At 43.8% G+C, this 20,711-nt stretch overlaps 2 protein-coding genes, 1 long non-coding RNA gene and 4 other non-coding genes across 19 annotated transcripts in view; 3 read left to right on the forward strand and 4 right to left on the reverse strand.

Annotated features, from left to right (window-relative positions):
* Positions 1 to 2,408, forward strand: part of NARF (nuclear prelamin A recognition factor) — a 23,418-nt gene extending 21,010 nt beyond the window's left edge. For both annotated transcript variants that reach the window (XM_041459473.1, XM_041459474.1), the window contains exon 11: positions 280 to 2,408. In XM_041459473.1, coding sequence (XP_041315407.1) covers positions 280 to 521 — 242 coding nt within the window. In that variant the 3' untranslated portion in view covers positions 522 to 2,408. The remainder of the gene's footprint in view (positions 1 to 279) is intronic.
* On the reverse strand, positions 2,262 to 7,958 carry LOC121349239. Its single transcript, XR_005954482.1, has 2 exons — positions 7,175 to 7,958; positions 2,262 to 4,742 (listed from the first exon to the last, which is right to left on the reverse strand). It is a non-coding gene; the product is annotated as an uncharacterized LOC121349239 (long non-coding RNA).
* TRNAQ-UUG lies at positions 4,772 to 4,843 on the reverse strand. The gene has a single exon. It is a non-coding gene; the product is annotated as a tRNA-Gln (tRNA).
* On the reverse strand, positions 5,739 to 5,810 carry TRNAQ-CUG. Its single transcript has one exon. It is a non-coding gene; the product is annotated as a tRNA-Gln (tRNA).
* On the reverse strand, positions 6,771 to 6,842 carry TRNAM-CAU. Its single transcript has one exon. It is a non-coding gene; the product is annotated as a tRNA-Met (tRNA).
* LOC121349253 lies at positions 7,712 to 7,818 on the forward strand. Its single transcript, XR_005954483.1, has one exon. It is a non-coding gene; the product is annotated as a U6 spliceosomal RNA (small nuclear RNA).
* A 2,012-nt stretch (positions 7,959 to 9,970) lies between the features above and the next one.
* The window catches only part of FOXK2 (forkhead box K2), a 65,959-nt gene continuing 55,218 nt past the window's right edge, over positions 9,971 to 20,711 (forward strand). For 2 of the 12 annotated variants that reach the window (XM_041459459.1, XM_041459463.1), the window contains exons 1-5: positions 9,971 to 10,466; positions 11,049 to 11,252; positions 11,336 to 11,459; positions 11,751 to 11,873; positions 12,686 to 12,793. The gene's annotated coding sequence lies outside the window, so the exon portion shown is untranslated. The other 10 variants (XM_041459465.1, XM_041459468.1, XM_041459461.1 and 7 more) reach the window with 10 other exon arrangements.

The raw sequence follows: 20,711 nt of genomic DNA on the forward strand, positions 1-20,711 counted from the left end.
GTGGTTGTCAAGGGCAGGAAAAGACAAGGAACATAATTAGGATCATAAAACCATGGAGAATGCAGAGAAAGATTTGTGATATAGAAACCTCATTTCCATTAAGATGAAGTTGATATTGGAGTCACTTTAGGTAAATACAAATTGTAACAGCGTGGGAAGAAGTTTTAAAAAATCCCTTCCTTTAGAGAAGTGTGAAAAAAGAATTCTGATTTAACAGAGAGTTGCTTTTCATATCAAATCTCCATCACCTTCCATCTTTTGAATTTTTTTTTCCCTAAGGGTGCCTCAATGGAAAGGGCCAAGCCCAGACTGAGGATGGCAAACCAGACAGAGCCCTGCTTGCCCAGATGGAAGAGGTGTACACTGCAATTCCTGTCAGGCTGCCAGAAACCAACCTGCACGTGCAGAGGATGTACCAGGACTGGCTGGAGGGCATGGACTCCAGGAAGGTCCAGGACACTCTGCACACCACCTACAGTGCAGTAAATCAAAGCACCAGCAGCTTGGACATCAAATGGTAACGCTGCAGAGCTGTGCTGGGCTGCAGGGCAGCACTGGAGCCCTCTGTGCAGGGAGGCTCTGCCCAGCTGGGGGCTCTTTTGGGAAGAAACATTGCTTTGCAAAACCAGACAAGTCTCCAAAAGCCCTGGTTCCTGCCACTGTCATTTAACTTTTACTGTTTGTCATATCCTGCATTTCTTCATTCTAAAGCCTGATCTTGCAAGGTACATAAACCCTTTCTGCCAGGGACAGGGAGTGGAATTCCTGATCCAGTTACTCCCTGAAGTGAAGGTTCACTGCACGAAAGGGGCTCCTCCAAGAGGGTGAGATGATTTTACTTCTAGGTCTGCAGTCCCTGTCAACACAGGAAAACAGTCAACAGGAATTTCAGTATTGATGCAGGTGGTGTGAAGTAACTTGGGATTTGCTTACCTTGGTAAGGAAAAGGCCCTTTTAAAGGACAAGTGAGTATATGGAGAGATGTAATGAATTTTTATAAGCCTTGTATCCATAACTCAGCAAAAAATACTCCGTTCCAAACTAGCCACCATTTTTTACTGATGTAGTGTCCCAATGCTTCACAGGAACTCAGTCTGGGAAGCTAATGCTAAATGGTTCATTTAAAATTGTTCCAAATAAGTTGATTGGTACAAAAAGAGAACTTTCTTCCCATGTAACTTTTCTGCCAAGCTTGCAGCCAGGAGTAGTGGTGCTGCATGCTTTGGCTTCTCTCTGAGAGTGGAACTTGCTCAGATTGTTCTTTCATTTGTCTCCATGTTGAAAGACTTCTGCAAAAAATAACTTCCTGGGGTGCCTCTGAGAAAAAATACTGAGCAATGCGTGTGAGCTCATCAGAGTTACAATATGTTGGCATCATGATTTTTGATGCACTTATTTTTATAAATATGCTATAGAGGTTCATTTAACAGACATTGTGAAGTGGTACTGCCATTCAGCTTGTCTGCAACTTCCCCAGTTGTCCGAGATTTATTCAAGAATGTGATGGACAAAAGAAATGGAGACTCCTGCCAGACTTCTTCAGATTTTCCTGATAGCATCAGATCTGTTCACAATTAATGGCTGTTTGAAGCTAGCAAAGTTCTAGCTTTCCTTATGCAGCCTGAGTGTGGATGGGCTTTTTTAACCATTTCATGCAGTTTGAATCAATCTTGCAAATTTCTTCAATATTACAACTGCTTGTATGAGTACGAAATCCTGCAAAAACCTGTGAGTGTTTAAAATGCACATTTAACCTGGACACAGTGGAATGGGATGAAGCATCAGGGGAGGCAAGGCAAGACCTGGCATTGGCTAGACCAGGGAGGCTGAAAAGGAGAGAGACTGAAGTGTCACCCTGCTGACAAGAAACAGCTCTCTTAATGTGAAGCTGTTAAAAGTTGCAGCTTTCCATTGGACCTCTACCTAAATAACAAACCACTGCACTTGGAGGGAGGTTTTCTTTCAAGTGCAAATGAATTTGATTTACTGCACTACCTGAATGCCCACAATGAGATTATGCCCATGAATTATATAAATTAGCCTTTGCAAGTTGTTCCTGGTGATAAGAACCATACTTACCATGGTGCAATATCAGAACATCGACAGAAATCTACCTCTGTACAGAAAGGGAGTCCAGGAGTCGTGGGAAGAGCTGTGTGTGCTGGAACTGTGATAGATGTGTGCTGGAGAAAGGTGGGGGTGTTGTGTGACATTTCAAACCAGATTACTTTCAGAAGCAACATCCACCTCCTTCAGTCTCATTTTGTTCATCTGTGATTTCCTCCAAGAACTCCACCAGAATTGTAATGTAACAAAGTGGTCCTGTTCTGTTTGTATAGGCCTGCTTCTCTGTATATATGGTTTGTAGCTGGATGCATGTTTAAATTATATCTCTGCTGCTCTTTGTACAGTGTGCTTATTTTTTTATGTGTGAAATGGTACAAGACCAGTTTGCTTTTCTGAGGAAATCTTCAGTAAACTACGCAGGAGCTGCCTTGCTGTTCTGCAAGCAGAGCCCAGAACTGTGTGTGCAGGGTGGTGGATGCTCCCAGGGCTGGGTGGCACTTTGGCCAGTGCTTGCCTCACTGCCTGTGCTGCTGGGGGAGCCCAGGAATGGGCAGGGCAGTGGGTGAAATCAGTCTGCTCTGCTCCCACTGGCTCAGTGTCCAAAACATCCTGTTTCAGCTGGATCCACCATTTCTTCCATCTGCTCAAGGCTTTTAACCTATTGAGGTAGTCACAGTGCAGAGCTGTTGATGATTTGTCTGCTGCAGAATTCCTTTTTAAAGGCAAGGAAGGCATCTTACTGAGCTTGTAGTGGTGTTATGGTTTTGCATAACAAACCTTTCCATCACTTCCCTGAATGTCTCCTATGCAAAACCATGGCAAGTGGCTGCACAGAATGTATTATAATTAGTCACCTGAGTAACTGAGAGTTGTCTTTTTGGGTTTGGTTTTTTTTTTTTTTTTGTGTCAGCTTTTGTTTTTTAAGACTTTTGGAGTTAAATATTGTAGTTTTTTAAAGGCCTTTTCTTTAAAGTGCCAGTTTTACAGGATAGAACTTTCCTTTTCATCTTTCCCCCTTCACCTGCTTTCACTGAAATTTTAACATATATCAGAAAACCTTGTAGCTTCATACATAGTGAAATACTTGCCTAAGGTTTGATTCTGGCTTTTGAATCTGCAGTTGGAAAGTCCATTAATGTTAACAATATGTGTTTGTAGCCACACTTCTGAAATTACAGCATATTAAATTCCCTGATTGGATTCCCTGATTCCATAGTAATTTCTATTGCTACTGCCTCTTCAGCAACAGGAAAAGCTCCTGACGTGGCCACAGCCACAGTGCTTTACCTCCCCCTTGAATTTTGTGCTGAGATAAAAGGATTTTTAGAAAATTACAGACTGGAGGGATTGTGGGAAAGGAACTGGACACAGTGAATGAATTCATAAAATTCTCTTGGGATGTTGTGACTGGAGCATGTCAGGTGCTGGACTCTTGGGGTTGTGTGCTTTGCCCTGAAGCTCTCCAGCCTGCTGTGAGTCCCTCTGCCTGCTGCAGGAGGGTTCCCCCAGCCACAGCACCTGTGCTGCCCCTGAGGAATGCCGATTTCCAAATGCAGGATCATACCTGGATGATGTTCAGGTACCCAGATTTTGGTGCTTTGTTTTCCAGTGCAGCATGGCCTTGAATTGTGAATAAATCTCAGTACTCAATTCTGCACTGGTTCCGTGTCGTTCCATGATGTCAAAGTTTAACCCTTTAGTGCACCTGGTTCCACCCAGGGGGTTTGCCTGGGGCCACCAATACTGTGTCAGCACTTTATGGACTTTGGATTACAGCTGCGCCTCAAACTCTGCTAAATGAAGGAGGGGGTTGCCAGATTGCTGTAGGAATGGTAATTTGCTCTCTAGAACTGTAAGTTAATACACTATTCCTTGCAAGGCAGACAAGCCCTGTGGCTTTAAAGCTCTTGTGCTGGGGTGTGTGAAGCTGGTTGTGCTGAGGTTACTGGACAGAGAAACTTAGAACACTGCTGCACAGGAAAAGATCTTTGTGTGTGACCTGATCCAACAGGGATGAAAATCAGCTTTGACACAGACAAGGGATTTTTTTCATCACTAGGTTGTGTGAAAATTTAATGAATTGAGCAAACATTTCCATATGTTCTTTTGAGCAGTTGGGACCTGGATTTCTACTAAATAATAACTCGATTTGAAGGTGTTCTGTGGTTTTTTCAAGGGTTACCTGGCCAGAGGAGGAGCTGTTGATCAGAGCAGGCTTGTTCCTGTTGCTGTGTAAACAAGTGACCCGTAGGACAGGTTTGGAGGAGGGGAGCCAAGGTGTGAGATGTCATTAGCTGCTCTGGAAATCAAAGATAGCTACTGAGGGTTTGTGTCAGCGAAGCAGAGGGAATATCTGTTTAAATTATGCAGTTTATCCCAAAACACTGTGTTTCTGCCCTTATTTTCCAAGTGAGTAGCTGGGTGTATCTGAAAAATAACATCCAAATTCTGCACATCTGCCTGATGAAATTTCCCACAGTGTAAATGCCTCCCCGCAAAAGTACTTAATGTAAAACAGCAGTAAAATACAACTAAACATCTAATTAAAAAGTAGCAGGAATTATATTAAATATTTCGTCAGTTTCGTTGCAGTGAAGAAAAAGGGGAAGAGTGCCAGCTGAGGTCGGGGACACCCCCTGGGCTGGGCTGCAGCTTCAGCGCCGTCCCCGCTGTCCCTGAAGCAGAAAAAGAGAGACGTGGGGGCAGGTTCTACCGAGATTTGAACTCGGATCGCTGGATTCAAAGTCCAGAGTGCTGACCATTACACCATAGAACCGGGCGGTGCCTCTGCCCCCGCCAGCCCCCACAATTAATACAGAGCGAACAAACCCCGCTGGGAATCGCCGCTCGCTCTGCCCTTGTGCCCGGGCTGCCCCACGGGAATCTAACACAACCTAAACATTCTGTTTGTTCCGAGTTTCTGCGATATTCCTTGTCTTTACAGAATCGTGGAATGGTTGGAAAGGAACCTTAAAAATACCCAGGGACACCTTCCACCATCCCAGCTTGCTCCGAGCCCCGTCCAACCTGGCCTTGAATGCTGACAGTGAGGGAGCATCGAGTTCCTCTGGGCACGCTGTGCCAGGGCCGTGCCACCCTCACAGGGAAGAATTCCTTCCCAATTTCCCATCTAATCCCCGCTCTGGCAGAGTGAAGCCATCCCCCTTGTCCTGTCACTCCATCCCTTGTCCCAGGTCCTCTCCAGCTCTCCAGGAACCCCTCTGGGCACCACAATAAGGTCACCCCTGGTGGAAGGAGGGCAGAAAGCAAACATGAGCACTGGGGACACTGCTGTCAGAGACACCCCAAAAGCTCATCCCTGCAGAGCTCAGCAGCTGCCACCAGCTTTGCTGATGCAGAATTCACAACTGTGTTTCCACACAGGAGATTCAAAGCACAGAAAGAAAAAGAAACAATATGCTGTGACATGTGTGAGATTCTCCAGATAATTTGTAAGAAAGTACTAACGTGGCTGCAATAAATAATAGATGTGAGAGGGGCTGGGGGAAACACAGGAAAACTCTCTGACTGGTTACTCTTCTACTTTAGATATGTATTCCACGAGGAATGGGATGTTTATGGTGTTCTAACAGTCCATGAAAAACGCCTTGAAGTCACTTTCCGTGGTTCTGAGCAGAAAAGAAATATTTATGTCTGTGGCAAAAACTTTCAGGTTCCACCGAGATTTGAACTCGGATCGCTGGATTCAGAGTCCAGAGTGCTAACCATTACACCATGGAACCCCACAATGTGCCCTTCCGAGCCGCGCCTACTGAGCCAAGCTCAGGGAAACACAATTCCATCATTTTCACGGCTCTGAACAACAGCCCTGCCTTGTCTTTGTTCCATGTATCCCGCACGTACTCATTCCATGTAAGAATTCCACTGTTTATTTATCACATTCTACAGCCCTGAGCTGTGCCGTTAAGTTCACAGAGCCTTTTTCCTCAGATCATGTAATCCAGAGGCCAAATACAGACTTTCAATACCACATGCATTGACTTCTACATTTTCACATTTGTGTTTTTATTTTGTTTTCCTGCATTTTGTACTGAGAGTCTGCTTCCTGTGTTTGGCATTGCCACAATGTTTCATTTAATCCGACAAGACAGGGAAAAACTACAAATGTGTGCAAGGAGCTTTTGGTGCCTAATTAAAGACAAGGATCTCCTGGAGCAGGTCCAGACGAAGACATGAAGCTGCTCAGAGGAGCACTTCGTCTGTGAGGAAAGGCTGACACAGCTGGGGCTGCTCATCTTGGAGCAGAGAAGGCTCCCGGGGGGCCTTGTGACCTTTTAGTGTGTAAGGGAGCTTTCCTATGAAAGATAAAGAAGAAACTCTGCACCACGAGGGTGCCGAGCCCGGAGAGGTGGCAGATGCCCCACCCTTGGAAGCATTCAAAGCCAGGCTGGACGGCACTCTGAGCAGCTTGTGTTTCCCTAATCATGGCAGGGGGCGGGACTAAATGGCCTTCAAGGGTCCTTTCCAACCGAAACCATCCTGTGACTCCACGGGACCTTCAAATGGCAATTAACAAAAGGTGTAGGCATCCCAGCTCTCGGTCGGTCCTTTACTCTCACCAGCAGTACTACAGGTCACCAAGATTTCAGCAAAAACAGCTGTCTTCGGCACCAGCCACACCCCTGTCCCGCACGCCCAAAAACAACCAGCAGAGCGAGCGGAGAAAATGAAAACATTTGTGCTAGCAGAGGATGGTTTCGATCCATCGACCTCTGGGTTATGGGCCCAGCACGCTTCCGCTGCGCCACTCTGCTGCTCATACTGAGACCTGCCCCCGTCCCCCATTAGAGCGAACAGCGCCTCTCGGCCCCGCCCACTCCAGCTCATGCACGGACACGTTCCCTGCCCGCCCCTGCGGCCACGCGGTCCCGCCACAGCTGCCCGCTCCGGAGATACACTCCAAATATATCAGGAGTAATGGAGATACACTCCAAATATATCAGGAGTAACGGTCATAAACTTAAACACACGGTGTTTCGCCTCAGCAGGAGGAAGAAGCTGTCCATACTGAGGGTGGCAGAGCAGCGGAACGGCTGCCCAGGCAGCGGTGGAGTCTCTCTCTCTCTCTGCAGACATTCAAACCCACCTGGACGCGTTCCTGTGTCACCTGCTCCGGGTGACCCTGCCTTGGCAGGGGGCTCTGATCTCCAGACGGACCTTCCAACCCGAACGATTCTGTGATTCTGCGAAACGAGAATGGCTTCAGCCACCCGCTATCGCTACAGGTCAGCAATATGAACTAGTTAAGGTCCAAACCACCGATATGCCACCGCAGAAAGTGTCACATTCCCAGCTGCCGCAGCAAAACGTGGCTCCGAAGCCCACCGAGGGTTATTGATACAGAACGGCACCGTGAGGAGCCCCGGAACCGCCCCGCCCCAGAGTGCTTTGCGCGTATTTGCATACGGCAGAGCTATTTGCATAACGCCGATTAGGCCGGATTTGGGGTCTGTTCCCCTCTTCTCCGCCGTCTCCTGCCCGCCAGACCCTCAGTACAGTCGGGGTGTCGTGCACGGATGCTGCCTCTTCCACCGGCACTGCCAGTTTGTCCAAAGGGGTCACCCTGACCTTGCGGAGCCCGAATCCTGGGGGTACAAATACCGGCGGGTAGGGTGTCCCGTTCGTGCTCGCTTCGGCAGCACATATACTAAAATTGGAACGATACAGAGAAGATTAGCATGGCCCCTGCGCAAGGATGACACGCAAATTCGTGAAGCGTTCCATATTTTTTTCTCCCTCTCATCCAGCCCTGCAAGTCTGGAAGAGGAATTTTGGGGGTGAGCATGCGCTCCATGACAGGTGAAGGTCAACAGAGAGGAAACGGCCTGGAGCGGCACCAGGGGAGGTTCAGGAAGATTTTCTTAATGAAAAGGGTAATTAAACATCAGAATGGGCTGCCCAGGGTGGAGTCACCATCCCTGGAGGTGTTTAAGAAACAAACAGCTGGACATTGTACTCAGAGCCGTGGTCTGGCATTTGGTCACAGGCTGGACGGGATATCTCAGAGGTTTTTGCAGTGTAATTGATTCTGTGATTCTGTGAGCCCCCTGTGGCGCCCCAGCCGCTGCCAGGACCCCCAGAACACAGCCAGGATAACAGTGGGTGCCTTGCTCCCTCCTGCTGCCCCCGTGCCAAGGTCCCTCTGGCCCTGAAGGCACCAGGACGGGCACTGAGGTGCCAGCGCCTTGGGAGGGTGTCTGGCTGGCTCAGCTCCTCGCTGCCCCGCACAGAACGCGTTCTCCCCAGAGACCCAGAGGCTCAGGGCCGTACCCCAGCTGGGCCCAGAAGTTTTCCTTAGCCCGTGCACTGACTGCAGTACAAATTCACTGTCTGCTGCAGGGAATTCACTCACCGATGAGAGTGTTTGTCCTCCATTCTCCAGTTCTCACTATCTCCTTCTGAGAACTGTCTCCCCAACATGGTTTTATTTTCACAAGCAAAGCAGTGGGACTCTGCTCCACAGAACAGCAAATCCCCTGGGCATTGCTGAGCTGCTTCCTCGATGGAAGGAGCAGCTCTTGCTCAAGAACTGCACATTCTGTAATTCACCTTCTTTCTCCTCACTACAGGATCTCACTCTTGTGGGATTTGGTGCTGGCTACCAAAAGAACCGGGCAAGATTTGGCAAAAAGAGCAGCACTGAAGGCACAGGTCCCACCCAGAGTTACGAGGGGCCAAAAACCTTGAGTTCCTTTGCCCAGAGGATGTCTAGCAAGATGGACTGCTTCTCTTAAAGATCTACAGCTACTGTGAGAAAAAGGAGAGCTATTTTTGGAATAACTTTTTTATGGAGTAAGTCTTTTATGAAGAGGTAGTGCTTTTTTGGATTTGGCATTGGGGATTTTGTTTTAATCCAGCCTGAATCCTGTGATGATGATCCTGTGTGTGAGTGAAGCTAAATGAGGTGGGTGCTTTTTGAAAGAAAAAAGCAGAACAGAGGCAGATGGTGAGGGGGAGAAAGTAAAATAGGAAACATGAAACAAATATATTGTTAGAGATGCAATTTTTCTGTAGTAAAAATGCTTCAGCTTCTTGGTTTGATTGACTGTTCCTTTTTTTTTTTTCTTTCTTCATGTTTTCTGCACATTTTATTGCATGTTAGGTACCACACAGCATAATTCAGTTTATTTTTTCAGACAAAAATTATTCATTCTCTTCAGATACAATGATAACAGATAAAAAAAGGCAGTTAGGAAGCTCGTGTGAAAGAATTTAAATGTGATGAGTCGTCCAACCTCAGCAGTGAACAATAAACATGAGGAATTCTACTTTGTTATTACTTGGATTAGGCTGCTCAAGGTGCAGTCAGGGTGCAGGTCTTGGCTTCACTTGCCTTAAAACTGGCAGGTATGATTGTCCCTCTCTTGTTTAGATAAAATTATCCAAATATTGCTGGCTAACTTGGTCTGAGTTTTCAGTTATTTATTTTAAAAAACAGGAGTGTGTGGAGGTGCCAAGGACCTGGTGGAATGCAGGTTTTGTGTGTCACTCTTAGAACACACTGTGACAACAGGGATTGCAAATTCTCTCTGCATTTTCTTTCTCTTGGTGTCACTGATTTAGCATTTTCACAGGTGGGTTGCATTTTAAACATCTTTTGCTCTTCAGAGCAAAATTCTAGTTTTGTCTTTGAATCTGGCCTTTCAGAAGGTAAGATAACCACACAGTATTTTGGACACTCATCCTGCGAATTGCTGCTTGGAAAAACAGTAGATTTTTTTTATCGTGCATACGTAATTAAGTTTGTTATTAAACAAATATTTAACAAATCATGCTGAGTTATTTCTTCCTCTGGGCTTCAGCGAAGGGCTGAGAACAGTTTTTACCTGAGCGCCACTGGCTGCTCCCTCACGACAGGTTTCGAGCCATTGCCCTGGTTTGACACTTAAAATCCTTTTATTTATTTTTTTTTTTAATTTTTTCCTTAAAACCGGGGCGGGCCCCTCACGTCATCCTCGCGCCATCAGCGCGCGCCGCCGGTCACGTGTCCCTTGTTTACCCCGGGCGCTGCGGCGGGTGAGGGACCGACAGACCGACCCCGACCGACAGACCGACCACCCCGCCGGGGGCAGCGGGAGATTGGCGTCGGGGGGAAAGGGAAGGGCGGCGGGGAAAGGGCGTACCCCCCAGGGGCGCTGTGACGGCTTGTCCCCTCTCGGGCGGTGTGAGGTGCGCGTGTCCGCCCTGCGGAGCAGCGAGAGGAGCTGGCGTCCCCTCAGGGGTGGCATGAAGCGGGAATGTCTGTGTCGGTGTCTGTGCGTGTCCCGGCAGCGGTGTGAGGCCGGAATGGTCTCTCCCGTTAGGAACGGCGTGAGGCAGCAATGGCCCCTCCCCTCAGGGCCGGTGTGAGGCGGGAATGGCTCCTCCCCTCAGGGCCGGTATGAGGCGGGAATGGCTCCTCCCCTAAGGGGCGGTATGAGGCGGGAATGGCTCCTCCCCTCAGGTGTGGCATGAGGCGGGAATGTCTGTGTCTATCCTAGGAGCGGTGTGAGGCCGGAATGGTCCCCCACGTCCGGAGCGGCGTGAGGTGGGAATGGCCTTTCTTCTCAGGGGCGGTGTGAGGAGGGAATGGCTCCTCCTCTCAGGGGCGGTGTGAGGCGGGAATGGCCTCTCCTCTCAGAAGCGGCGTGAGGCGGGAATGGCTCCTCTCCTCTCAGGGGCGGTGTGAGGCGGGAATGGCGCCTCTCCTCAGGGGCGGTGTGAGGGGCTGTCCCGCAGTCCTTCGCCGTGTTCCGCCTGGAAGCGGCCACGTTCTGAGCGATTGTTGCCGCGGAGAGACAGCGAGGGAGGAAGAGCCGAGCGGCCGGGCGCGGGTCGGGAGCCGTCGGTGCGGGGCTGCAGCGGGTGCTTGACTTGTGAGGAGCCAAAGGTGTTCGGCCATCAGTCCTCGCTGTGCTGGCTCGGGACGCTGACCTGTTGTTCTGAGCTGCCTTTCAATAAAGCCTCTCCTTTATTTTCAGGCTCAGCATGTCCCTGCCAGCAAAGAGGTTTGGAAGGCCCCCAGTGTTGTCTTTTCTGGAAAAGAAAAAGAGAAATAAAAATCTTGATAGAAGAAGGGGGAAAACAAGGATTTATGTGGGAAATCACATTGACCAGTAGGTGACTCTTAAGGAAAAGTTGGATTTCAGAAACGGTGAAGAAGTCGCAGGGTTTTTACTGGATATGTGAGTAGATTGTCACGATATTCCTCTGTTTGCTAATAGCAAGTAAATAATTCTGAGTGTTGATACCAGTTGTGTCTTTCTAGGTATGACAGCTACAACCTGCTGTCGAAAGCTCTGCTCTGTCCCCTCTCTGAGAGTGTGAGAAGGATCACTGGGAAGGAAGAAAGCATTGTCAGCCAGCACTCCTTTAATATCAGCAGATGGAATGTTAGTACTGTCCTCTCCTTACTTGGGAAGGGTGGATAAAATATTTTTCTTGGTACCACTTGAAGGACTGTAGCTGACGTTTAAAAATAATGAGATAAAAGTTATATATAAAAAGGAAAATATGTAGCTGATTTTAGTTAAATTGAAGATTTTGCATCTCTTTTGTAGATGATTTTCTGTCTTTGTTTTCTGAAGTGTATAGCTGAGCACATGACACTACTGCAGATGAAACAGAGGCAGAACTTTTTTGCAGAGAAGTGTTTCGGCTAACAGCCTGGGTTGTATTTGCAGGTATGATGATGACCAGCTGCCTAAAGAATCTGCTTGTTCTGAATTTGGAGATGTGAGAATTGTAACTGTGAAAGAGGAGCAAGAGATGCTGGGGCACTGCACATTGACAAGGACAGATGACACGTTAGTGATACTGTGGTTTTTTGCATGGTTCTCATTTGAAAGTATTTTGAATTGGTTTTATTATCACACTTAATTTTGTTAATTTGAAACTCATGTCATTCATGCTCTGCTTCATTATCTAAAAGCATCTTGGTACATAATTGATGGTCCAGTCCTTCTGAGGCAAGAATCTGAAAGAGATACTGGAAAAGTTGCTGAGTACAAGCAGCAAACCTAGTGACTGCCTTCCTTGATTGTGTACAGGTTCATGAGTGAACAAGGAAATACCCAGTACTTTGCACGTGTCCCCATCAGCAGTTAGGCTTTTACAGTAGTGCAGTCTCCAGGCAAGTGCAACTCCCTGTGCTTTAACCTTCCTCAAAAGAAAGATGTTTCACTGTTGACCAAGTGTTGCACACCAAGGGATGTGTTAAACTATCTAGAAATAACGCTGTGCTGAGCAAGGCCACCCCAACATGGACTGCTGCTGTCTGTTACTGCAGTGTCTTCAGTAACTGGGGCTTTCCCAGCTGAGATCAGAGGAGCCTCCAATAGGTGTGCTTGTCCACTACTTTTTCTTTAGGTTTTGATTATCCACATAGTCTCACTGAATAATTCATCCATGTCTTAGTTTTTCTGACCTTTAAAAAACTGTATATTTTAATGTGTACAGGGAGACACAGAGGCCATAGGACATTGCATTGGCTTTGCATGATGTGTCTAAACCCCTCACCAGTATGGTGAGGTATGTCAAGTACCATGTTTGTCTGATTCTCATCATCCACTGTGGTTTTCCTTGTGACTTTCCTGATTGTTCTTACTTTTGATTTTAGCAGGTGAACGATTTGGGGTTCGGAAAGCAATTCTATGACAGAGAAGAATCCTTGGAAGCTAGGTCAGGAGTAAATAAATACCAGTGCTGATGAAGCTGAAAAATTCAGGTACATTGTTCAAAATAGCATTTTTCTCTGGCACTGTAATTTTATTTTGAAGTGCAGCAGTAACTGAATCCCTGGGACTGATTTGATACAGGTGAGACAGAGGGTTTGTGTTTAATTGACTGCTTACTTCAGACTTCTGAGATACAATAAATATTGTGGAAAATTGTTTGGTATGAAAACAACTTTGTTGTCCTAAAAGGTAAGGCAGTGAGGCTTTGGAAGAGTCTCATGATATCAGTGTGAAGGTTCTAAATCCCACCAAGTACATAAAATCCTGAACAAATGATCAGGCATGTACACAGTGGTAATTGTAAAAGGCTAAGTAGCAACAGCTACCTAAGGATGAGGAGAGTCAAAAATAAGAGGAGTTTAATGAGACAGACATCCTAGGGCATGCTGTGTTATTCCAGAGAATGTTTCCTACCATGAGCAGTTGCATAACCTCACCATGAGGAAAATGGTTTGTGTTTCAGTGTCTGAACCCCACATCAGTGGTGACACTGTCGGCTTTGTCTTGGGTTCACAGGAGAGCAGTGAGGTAGAGTGCTGATGTCGCTGAGGTTCTTACTGGCTGTGGGCTCTCCATACAGGGGTCAAATCAGCTGCCCAAAGTCCTGTTGGTAGCTGAACTTGCAGATTAAAAGTAAGACCAAACTCAATTGCTAACTCAGTGTTTTTAGAAATCTGGGCAAATAGAAAATGGTGAGTTTTCTTCAGAAAGGAACAGTGCTTATGTTAATGTATACTTCTTTCTTGTTTTCAGAGGTGTGGTACTGCACTTCCTATTGAAGGGAGGCGATGTAGGCGGGTATTTCCTGCTTTCCAGGCACTTGGCTGTCATGTTTTCCTCTTGTTGTTTTGGGCTCTACCAAATATGTCTTTTCATTCTGTGCTTGCGAGGGTCAAAAGAGCAAGGAGCAAGGTCTTATTGCAGGTGCTTTATTGGCACATTCAGAATCAATAATCATAAAGCAGCTGTTGTATTCTAGGCTTTTTACTCTTGAATCTAATTTTAGGTTAGCTAAACTCTAGCTATTAAGGGACTGCACACATCAAAGGCAGTGGAGGAAGAACACTTAAATTCAGCTTCCTTGGTGGCTTAATGTTTGGTTTCTTGCTTGGTCTTGGAGCCTGATGACATTGGCTTTCAGCAGTTGTAGAGAATTAAGTTGATGGAGAAGCAGTGGGGGAGTCAAATAGATTTTTGCCAGGTGAAATGGAATGGCTTTTTGAGTTGTGGCTATTATGAGGAATTGGCAGGCTGATATAACAGGAAAGAAAGAATGTACAGAAATTCTGATTTAAAGGGGCATTAGCAGGGCAAAGCCAAATGGAAGGGTTACCAACGCACATCCACTAAGATTTCTGAAGACAATCAGTCCTTCTCCAGTCCTTCTTCTGTTATTTGCTTCTAACTTTAACATTTGCAATTTAACCAAGCTAATTTAAAATTCATTTTCTTGTGTACATGTAACAATTACAAAGCTGTCAAAGCAGATAACAATATTTTTTTTTAAATATGTGTTATTTGCTCTAATACTGAAAAGTAATGAGTAAAAGTAGTTGAACAGGATTTTTTGAGGAAGCTTTGTGGAATTTGAGATTCTTTTAATGTTGTAGTAGTTGAATGATAGGGATTAAAAAATTTCTTTACTGTGTTAAGACAAATTCTCATGATAGAACTGCCCATGCTAGGGGCTTGGAACAAGATGATCTTTAAGGTCCCTTCCAACTCAAACCATTCTGTGATTCTATGAACTGATTTTCTTGGGATTTCATTATGGACTGTATTTTTTTTCCCTCAATTCAGTAAAAATGAAACAGAATACAAATACAAAATAGATACTCAGAAGTGTCACAGCAGTTCAGAGAGGATGGCTGAAGCGTGCAGTAGGATGAGTTGGTGTCAGTCAGTAACAAATGGTGATTTGGGAAGCCCCAGCTTTGTGGGAGGCTTCAGCCTGTCCCTGTCTCTCCTAATTTGGCCCTGGCACCACCTTTTGTAATGATTTTTGCTGCACAGCTTTCCTCATAGCTGTGGGACTTTGCAAGACTCTGTGTTGCAGAACTTCTCTTCATCTTGAGTAATGTGTTCTCTGAAGAGCCGCGTGATTACTGACCAGACAGGGCAGTTGTAAAGTGCAATTCTCTTGGAATGCAAATAAACAATCCCCGGGGAAGCTCCAGCAAGCCGTTAATGCTATAGACTTACCATGACAAAGGTGAACAGCTGAGGAGTTTCTTAGCAAGCAGGAAAGTATAAGTTAAATTTTAAAGAAAAAAGGAAAGGAAAAAAAAAGCCTGATAAATATAACCTGCTTGGTAGGACAGCTTCCTGTTCTCCAACAAATCAATTTTCAGTGCTTTGTTTTGACTAGTTGCAATTTTTAATTGGCCTAAAAGATTCTGTATGTACTGCTTTTGATCTTTAGTGTTCATAGTTTGTTTTTAATTAAAGAAAGGAAAAAAAAGAAAGAAAAAAACAAAAAAAAAAACCACCCCCACCCCGTCAAACCACAGTCTGTGGTTGTTTCACTAATGTGACTTCAAAGGGACTGTAACACAGCTTTTCCTTACAGACAATTGAGTGGTTAGTCTCAGACAAATAATTTATTGTAATGCTGAAAGTTGGTCTGTGTTTTACTGTAGTGAAACCTCTGTTTATATATCATAAAACATAAGGTGTTGGTCTCTTTATGTGTATTGCACATAGAAAAGCACAAATGCACTTATTGTGATATTTCCTCTTATTTCCAAGTGAGAAGGTTGTATTAAGGGAGTGCGCTTCCCTAGATCTGGTGAAACAATATAAACTTACTTCATGTTTAAGTATTTGAATATCATATTGTAACTGTTATTACTGTGTTGCTTTTTAGAGTGAGCAGTAAGAAGAAAATCAAGCTCTTGCATAACAATACGGGGCAATTTTTACTCCATTTTGATTTTGCTATGAGGTTCTTGTGAACTGTAAAGAATTACTGTAAGTTGTGTGAAATTCCATGTTGTGTTGAACAGCACATTAAACTTAATTACCTAAAGTTTTATTGTGTTATGTCAATGTTTAAGTGTGTGGAGTGGATTATTTCCCTGGAAGAGTCCGTACAGAGTTCTCTGAGGGGCAGCAAAAGAGAGCAAGCCAAAGTGCTCGTGGTATTGCTAAACTTAGTCAGAATTTAATAACTTTTTGTAGGTTTTCTTAATGACTGAGTTCCTTACATTTTATTTAAAACTCAGAAGGGTTAAGATAGAAACAATATTCTAGTGTCAGTTGCAGCATTAAGTGTGCTTGCATCTGAATGTGTTTCTAGGAATGCTTCTCTTTGGGGAACAAATGTAACATATCCCATGTATTGGAAGGCATTTGTGCAGTTGATTGATGCCCTGGAAAATGATGGGTAAAAATGCTGGACTGCAGATTGCGTTGGTGCCTTCGAAAAAATGAGTAATTGAGATCAGCTACTCTGGTGCTTATCTAAAATCTTCTGTGGTTGAATCATTTGATGTCTTGCTTTGCTTTTGATAGTACAAAAGCTGATACATGAACTGATACGTGATGCATCTTAATTATTTTCTTCTGTAACAGAGATGAAATAAGTGGAGTACTTTCAGTAACTGAAGTTCTACAGAACGATGTTGGCGGTTCTGAATGTTTTGTAGTTACCAAGTGTGAGTAATCCTGCAAAGGTTTTGAACCGAGAAGCTGAGGTTGGTACAGCATTCAGGGTATTCAGTGTATGGTTGTCAGAAGCACAGAAACTTCCAGTGTTCTGATTTTAACTTTTTTTTTCTTTAACCACACACTTGCATAAGCTTTCAGTCTTGATCTTACAGTATTCAAGCCAGCTGGGCTTTCCCACCAGCTTACACTAGAACAGCCTCTCTGTGGGGAGAAATTCCCCTAATTAGATCATTATACTCTACATTCAGTTTTTTAAATGAGCTACTTCACTGGCTGTAAGAAACTGCTGTTGCTCTTAAATATTATCTTGATGCTTATGAAGTATCTGAATTCAATGTTGCTTTATGAACAATAGATTTTGCTCTAAATGTTGTACAGATTGATTTAAAAAAAAAAAAAAAGTTGAGAAGGCGGTTTTTTGAGGCTTTCTCAAAATGAAAATGCCACTTCCTCTGTATTTGTGTTCTCGTTGCTCTGTACCTTTCAGATTTTTCTTTGACCAAACAATGACTCATGTAAATAACTCCGTTTGGCTCGTGGAAGAAGTGTGACTGGTGACACTTATGCTCAGTGAAGTGTCTTCCAGTGCTCTCAGATTTTTGATTGTTGGTGTCATTATAGTGAGAAGGGAAGAGGACTCAGCCTTCCATTACATTTTCCTCCAAAGTCTTCAAGATCAGAAGAATCCACAACTGCATATTCTCAGCCAGTTCAGCCTCATCTTTTGCCTTTTTAAATGCACACTGCAAATATTTCTATTATTTAACGACTTACTGTTATGTAAGTAGAGTAATACTGCCAGTACCTGATTTGTTGAGTTGCACTCACTGTGTAAATTACTGGTAGAAGGATTATTCTTGTTCATAGTACTGGAATATAACACAATTCATCTCTTACTGAGGCTTCCCCCAAACCTCCCATGACACTGGCACTTCATGCTGAAGGAAAATCAAGAGAAAGTAGACTGCTGAACATTTCCTTTTGTAATGTTACAGTGTGACAGATGATATATTTGGGTTGCTATATGAGCATACACTTTTGAATATCTGACTTCTGTAGGGCAGAATGTTATCATTGCTATTTTCCAGTAAAGTTAGCAGAATGGTGAATGGAAATGATTCTGAAACAAGATTCTTTCTTCTGATGGATGTGTTGAACAGTGGCTCTGCTGTAGTCAAAATGGCCAAGGAAGGCTTTCTGCTGCTGTGGGTCTATAAAAATTATGGAATTTGACTATGTTCAGATGTCAGAACTAAAGCCATAAGAATTACTTACCGTCTTATTCCAATAATACATTACAAATGTACTTTAGGAGAATTACTTTAAGCAGAATCATAAGTTGTTGCTGTTGGCAGTACTGAATACTGAATGTTAAATGTGAGAATTTTCTGTAGAGATTTATGGTGGAAGTAGCTATAAAACCACCAAATTTTAGTTTTGTTTTCTGTTGGTAAAGTGGACTTACTGTGCCAGTTGGTTTCCTTAGAACTGTGGATTTATCAAATCTCTTGAAATGTGAGTATTTATATGCATAAACTGGGAAACTTCATCTAAATAAGGGCTGTTCTGTGTTGAACTTAAATTTCAAACCATTAGTTAAAGAATTGAAGTTACAATGCACTTTTTTTTTATAGTACTAACTAAATCTTCCATTACTTAGCCTTTAGAAGAAGCTATTTTCTAAAATCACAGTAACTACAGTTGTGCTCTTAGCTCACATAACCTAGTATCACCTGAAAACTGTGTGTCTTGCTGGGGAAAGGTAGTCTGGCCTATATTGTGATTTACTTCTGTGGTAAAAAACTCCTACAAAACCAGAGGAAAAATTGTTTCAAATAGATCTGGCAGATTTCTTGGTGAAATAAGGAGTTTTGCAGATCACTACAGACCTGCTGGAGAGGGGAGTAGAACTGAGGTGAGATACTGGAATAGGGTACTTAAAAAAACTGTTCAATGCCCTGTTTTCTTACCAGTTCAAATTGCTGTTAGATTCTCTGGCTCTCTTCTTACTCTGAATGCTTGTAAGTCTGTAAAGCTTGATCAGTCAGTCAAGAGGAATGCTGCATTGAGGCACATTATTTAGGAACATAACAGGGAGACAGGAACCTGGTTTTATTCTGAATTCTTCAGGCTTAGTAGATCATCGTGGGTTTTATCTTGTGGTAAAATTGAAATATGAAATATGACTTTTATAAGCCATGATCATTTGTCTGATTTAATAGTATGAAATACTATCATCAGTGTGATGATGATGCTTGTTACTACTTTTGCAAGAGGCTTTCATGTCCTGTGCCCTGTTTTGGGCTTCTAAATCAAGACACCCCAAACAAGTTTCAGCTGTGTGTTGTGTTAAGCATGTTCTCATGAGTCACTGCTGAAAATACTGATCAGTGGATAGCAGGAAGGAGAATGCATCAAAGGAGGAATTCCAGAGGTTGCAGAAGTGGAGTTTCAGTTTGAGATGTGTAAATGAAATGTGGGTCAGAGAGGAATGGTGAACCTGAGCACTGTTTGTGGTTTGAGTGTCCTGTGCCAGCACAAGCCTGCTTCCTCTCTTTTCCCCTGTCTCAGCAGAAGAGATTAATTTCATTTATAATTCCAGAGATTCCTCACCACTACAGCACTCAGAGCCCTGGCAGTGAGGATTGTGGTTTCACAATTCTGAGGATTCAACAGATAAGCTGGATGGTTCTGAGATCAGGTAGAGCTCTTCTAGAACTTCTCAAGTGTGAGAAGTTACATGTTCACCACCTCACTTAGGTCATAGAGCAGTACTTCTTTCTGTAGTTCTTGTCCATAAATGCAAAGTTACCTTGTATTTAAGATGCCAAAATCAGTCTGCTCCACTGAGTGCTGTGTGTAATCATGCTCTGTATGCAGTGTTCAGTGGAGCTGTAGCCAGAGATTGCCCAGGGTATCTACAAATAAAAGAGAGCAAGTGGTTTTTTGTGTGTGTGTGTACACACACAGCCCCACTCTGCAGTTTATTTTATGAAACCTTAAACTAATGTGGATTGAAAGGGACCTCTGAAGGTCATCTAATCCACCCTGCTGCAAGCAGGGCTGACTTCAGCTTTGGATCAGGTTACTCAGAGCCTTGGCCTTCTGAGAACATGGGGATTTTATAGAATTTTGAAATGTTGTTTCATAAAACATAGGATCCAGAATGATTTCATCTTGCATTTCTGCTTTCCATTTTTCTTTTTTACTGTTTTTGAAGTAGCCACAGTCCTGATCCATGGCTTTTAAGATATGGGAACCCTTAAAATACATTCATGGGGGCAACTTAATACAGACAATTTCTGATGTGAATAGCTTTGTCTGTACTAGGTAACAGTGTGTGCATGTGGAGGTGTTTTAGGATGTATCACAAAGACATTTCTTTCTCTGGCTTTAAAAGAGGATATGGTCTGAAGTGAGATGACTGCAGGCACTGTGTTAAATAATCTTTTTTTATGTGGTTACTATTGTGTGTTTGTAAACATCTGTCTGTAGTAGCAAAAATACTTTGGTAAGTGTGTGTGCAGTCAGTAGAGACAGTGAAAAATCGGGTCTCTTGTATGGACACATGTTGCTACTTAGATTGGTTCTTTGGCTTCACTCAGGTTCAGTGACAAACTGCATATGCTTTCCTAAAAACATGTTTGGCTTAGATATTTTAGAACTAACTAATGAAGTCATTGTTAGGCTATTTTCTGAAATTAGTGTGTATTCCTGTTCTTGATCTTCACATCCTTGGAATATCTGTTAAGTCTCATCCTTGCTCTTCCTGGTTCTCTGCACAAATTTCTTTCCCCTCCTGTATGCTCCTTCTTGGTTGGTCAACCTTGGTGCAGACATCAGAAGACATTTTCAGCAGAAGAATTTCATCACTGTTTGTAAGCTTTGTTTAAATAATCATTTCAAAGCAGTTTTTGACATGACCTATTTTTCAAATGAACACAGCACTTCTTGTCTTAGTGTTACTACCTTCAGTGGCAAAAAAATAAAATCCTGTGGTAGGAGGATTTTTTGGAATTTAAAAACTCCATCATAGGATAAACCAACCTGGCTTTGAGTATGGTACAATAGTGTTTAACTTGTGATTTAGCTGTTGATCTGGGATGACTTAAAGTGAGTCTCCACAGAGCAGCTCTGATAATTCTTGTGCTGGTTTAAATCCCAAATTAGATAAAAGTACTTAGGGATAATAGAGTGCAACATATTTAATGTATTCTAGTGACTTGTCTTTCTCTTTCT

This window comes from Pyrgilauda ruficollis, unplaced genomic scaffold (assembly GCF_017590135.1).
Source record: "Pyrgilauda ruficollis isolate IOZ18807 unplaced genomic scaffold, ASM1759013v1 scaffold136, whole genome shotgun sequence".
In the NCBI taxonomy this organism is placed as follows: domain Eukaryota; kingdom Metazoa; phylum Chordata; class Aves; order Passeriformes; family Passeridae; genus Pyrgilauda; species Pyrgilauda ruficollis.